General features: G+C 42.9%; 1 protein-coding gene across 1 annotated transcript in view; it reads right to left on the reverse strand.

The window, feature by feature from the left end:
- Window positions 1-1,094: 1,094 nt before the first annotated feature.
- LCOR (ligand dependent nuclear receptor corepressor) overlaps window positions 1,095-4,066 on the reverse strand; it is a 13,891-nt gene continuing 10,919 nt past the window's right edge. The window contains exon 4 of the mRNA XM_019502695.1: window positions 1,095-3,099. Coding sequence (XP_019358240.1) covers window positions 2,130-3,099 — 970 coding nt within the window. The 3' untranslated portion in view covers window positions 1,095-2,129. The remainder of the gene's footprint in view (window positions 3,100-4,066) is intronic.

Consider the following 4,066-nt stretch of genomic DNA (forward strand, 5'->3'; position numbering starts at 1 on the left):
CCTCACCTTCAACCGCCGATGAACCCACCACGCATTTCACTGCACCTTTATTGCAATCCCCAGCGACACTGGAACACACTGCAGAGTCTATCTATCGAACAGAAAACTGCTTTACATGCTGCCACAACAGCTAGAGAGCTAAGAGGAACCAGACTTTTGAGTGTTGAAATACAGTAAGTAAAGAAAAACACAGCATACTTAGGCCAAGAGCCCAGTCCTTCTCAAGAATGAGCAGTGCATATTTAAAATGACAGCAATGGTGTGCCTAACCTCTGAACAGAATAGGTTGCTGGAAAAGATATGAGAGAGAGAGAGAGAGATATCTAAAACAAAAAGGCTAATTGAATTAACCACTCCAGAATTTATTCAGCAGCCCTGGGGCTATCTACGTCGTCCTCCCATGAACTTTGAGCATCCACTTTCAATCACCAACAGCGCTTAATGCTCTCACACACAAATCCCAACGCTTCTTTTGGTTGTGCAACTAGGACAATGGCAGTCCTATAAACCTTTTGCACAGATTGAAATTAAGAGCAAATCTTTTCTACCTGAAGAACCAGCCATTCTGATTTGGTCAAACTGTAATAAGTCCAGTAAGCTGTATCAAGCTATTGACCACTCCCGCAGAAAGCATCAAAGACCAAAGTTCTGTACAAAACTTATCCTGGATCTAGAGAAGGATGAAAATATCACTGTCGTGGAAAAGAGTGGATTTGTGGTGTACGGAGTGCTTAGATGATGTTTATCTGCTTAGGCTAGTGTGTTGCACTAAACCACTATTAAACCAACAGTAGGTAAAACAAAAGAAACCCCAAAAAAACAAAAAGAATAGATATGCAGGATATACAAGAGTATTTCCTGCTACTGGCAACTGTAGTATTTAAAAAGGAAACACCCATTGGGTGTTCGACCCTGACAGTGTTACAGCTAGATATGATGTGGAGCCCAAATCCGGTCAGGCTACCTGCGTGTTTTATTTCTTCCCTGAACATTAACACAGCTCCTTCATTAGCATGGATATTTGGGCAGACTATTGAGGTGGTTGTGTTTATGAAATCACGGGTTTGTTGTTTTGTTTTTTTTGTGGTTTTTTGTTTTTTGCAAGATCACAGTAATTTGTTACACGTACCCCCCGCTCCCCGATTAGAGTTGCTTAAACTAGTTGTTGGAACCACACCATTTAGTAAACTCTGAATCACGCCTGTAAAAAGTGTATAGGTTGCAAAGAACCACAGTTTTGTTAAAATGAGGCATACCCTAATACATCATTTAGTGTACCCTGACCACTCCTGACCACGAGGAGCTCGTCTTCCGTGAGATAAGGCTACATCCTCAAACAGGTGAGTCTAAATCTCACCCTTAGAAAGTATCAAACAAAATTACAGTGAAGGTAGTGTTACTACGTCATTAACCGAAGTATTTCTGAAGGTAGTGTATGTAGTTTCCCCTCCCCGCCCCTCCGGGTGAGCACTAAGCAGATTGCTAATGGTACATAAATTGAATTTAGAAAGAAAATGGCAGAAAGCCTAATTAGACCCGATTGATTACCTATCTAATAACCAATCTCCAAGTTCAAGAGCTCTGCCATTCCTCAAAGAGCTTGATTTACCTTAATCCTTCAATCAACTCGATGAAAGAAAGAAGAAGAAAAAAAAAATGTTTCTGGAGAATGTGAGGCATTCTGAATTACAAAATGACAGTCTGATTCTCATTCAAAAAGCCTGGTATAAGAGTGAATCGGTTTAACGAAGTGGACTTGCTTTTTGAAAGGCAAACATGGAAAAAAAATTCAAACAACAAAAGTACAGGCAGGCTCTACAGGTAAGGAGTCCACTTCCACGTGTCTGCGCTCTTTACTGAGGTAACTCAATTCTCTAAAACAGTAGAGAAACATGCAAAGGCAAAAAAAGGGGAAAGAAAAAAAGAAAAAGAAAGAAATGGTGAGGGCAGATTCTGAGCCATACCAGGCTAGAAAATTTACAAATATGCGACATTCAGAGCACACCTTTCACCTGTGACCACACAAATCTATGCTAGGCGGCAGAGAGGAATGAGGTGCACTCGGCGGTGGTTGAACAATGCAGTAGTGCTCACCCAGTTTGTAAAGTAATTGGCACTCTACAGCCTCCCTACTCATCTTTTGATTCATTTGCACTTTGTGCTGCTTCTCCCTGGGGATCTAATTCAATCTTTACTGAAACCTCCTGCCCCTCCGACCTCATTAATTTCATTTTTTTCTTTGGAGGGTTTTTCAAAGTGCCCAGCCTCTCTTTAACTTTGTACTCCAGTGTACTGTGGGGAATCCCATAAATACTCTGAGCTTTTGAAACGCTCATTTTCCCGCTCATAACCACAGAGATTGCTTCCTCCAGGATCTCGCTGTTGTACTGTCTGTATCTCCCTCTTTTCTTCCTAGGTTGCTTGGAGCCAGGATCTCCCTCTTGATCGGAGGTGGGATATGGCTGTCCAGAGGTAGACTGCTCAGCATCTGAGCCCCAGGAATCTGGTCCAGCTTCCAGCAAATTTCTCCTGTTTTGCTTCGGAAGAATAGCCCTTAACTTTTTACTAAGCGCGCTCTCCGTTTGTGAACCCATTACCAAAGAGCTATAGCTGTACTGGTCACCAGTGCGGGACTCCCATGAAAGGTCCATGCCTCGAACTTGTGGTATCTTTAAATCCACAGGAGATGAATGGCTCATGTCCTTTTTCCCATCCTGTTTAGTTTGAAGTGCCATTTTTTGAAAGGCAGAGTTTTCTGTAAGAAAAGGAAGGTCACTGATGTTGCTGAGTGCACCATTTCCCCTGAATTTCATGCGGCTGAAATTGAATTCGTAGTGTGGTTTTGCCCAAGAAGCCTCCCTGGATAATATTAAGTGCTGTCCATGATTCTGCAGTCCAGATGGCCCATGGCTGGCAGCGGTAGAAAACTGGTTTCTGCTCAGCAGCTCTTCGCTAATCTGCAGTGATCGAGCCAGCGGCACTTTAAGAGCTGTGGAGTGGCTATAACCTTCCCTGGTGCCATCCTGCAAGCTTCTTGGAGGTACCCCATCACCACTCCGGTGTCCCTCTGGATGGTGCTGGCTGGGTCTCCCAGGTCGCCTAATTGGATGGAAGGAAACTGATGTGAGCAGAACTTGCACAGGTAGGGAGGGATGGGTGAGAGGGCCACTCCTTTATTAGAAGGCCTTGCTTGGGTAACATCACTTTTTGTATTTATTTTTTTTCTCTAATTATTTTAGGTTTTGGTTTTGTTTTTTTTTTTTAAGTCTCAGCATCAGTCAGTTTAAAAAAAAACAAACAAAAAAACCTTGTTCGCAAAAAAAAGAGAAGCTTTTTGGGCAAAGAAAAAGGAAACCTCGTGGCTGGTCTCTGGTTGGGTTCACAAATTCTTGGAGCAGAAAAGGCTTCGCGCAAGCGCCTGAAAATAGCACCTTAATTATAAATTACAAAGTAATAGTCAGTCTCCATAGATCTATACATGACTGTGTTACTAGTGTGACGTTACCACTAAACAAGCACAGTAATAAAAGAGTAAGCCAAGTGATACACAATGCAACATGATCGACACAAACGGGACTGCCGCTTGCAGCACGTACCCCCGGGGGGGAACCTGGGCCTTGGTTGGATACACCACATGCAAAAGTTGCTGCCCAGGACCAAAAGGCTTAACGGGACTCAAAGGCGTGTATGTGCTGTACACTCAGCGTACGAGCTGGGATGCGGCAGATCACACAAAGACACGCTGCCATGCACTAACCTGAACTTACCCCACTTCTTCCTTTTAAATACAACTAATCGCAGACGCGCATCCCCGAGTCTGTTTGATATACACCGAGGCTAAAAGAAACGGTTCCTTCTTACCTCCAGAACCGTTATTCAGGTTCCAACTCTACAAAGTTTAGCCCATATCCAGGGTTAGTAACAGGAAAAATCAGTGGGTTTTTAATCTTTAAAAGTACTTGTTTGCGTTTCACACGCCTTGCTTTCAAAGGGTGTTCTCATAGCAAGGAAACACTCATTTTTTTTAAATATTTTGCTTATTAAGGCTATTTTTAGTCATCTAAAT

The sequence above is a fragment of the Gavialis gangeticus genome, unplaced genomic scaffold (assembly GCF_001723915.1).
Source record: "Gavialis gangeticus isolate Ggan-Ray unplaced genomic scaffold, GavGan_comp1, whole genome shotgun sequence".
In the NCBI taxonomy this organism is placed as follows: Eukaryota; Metazoa; Chordata; order Crocodylia; family Gavialidae; genus Gavialis; species Gavialis gangeticus.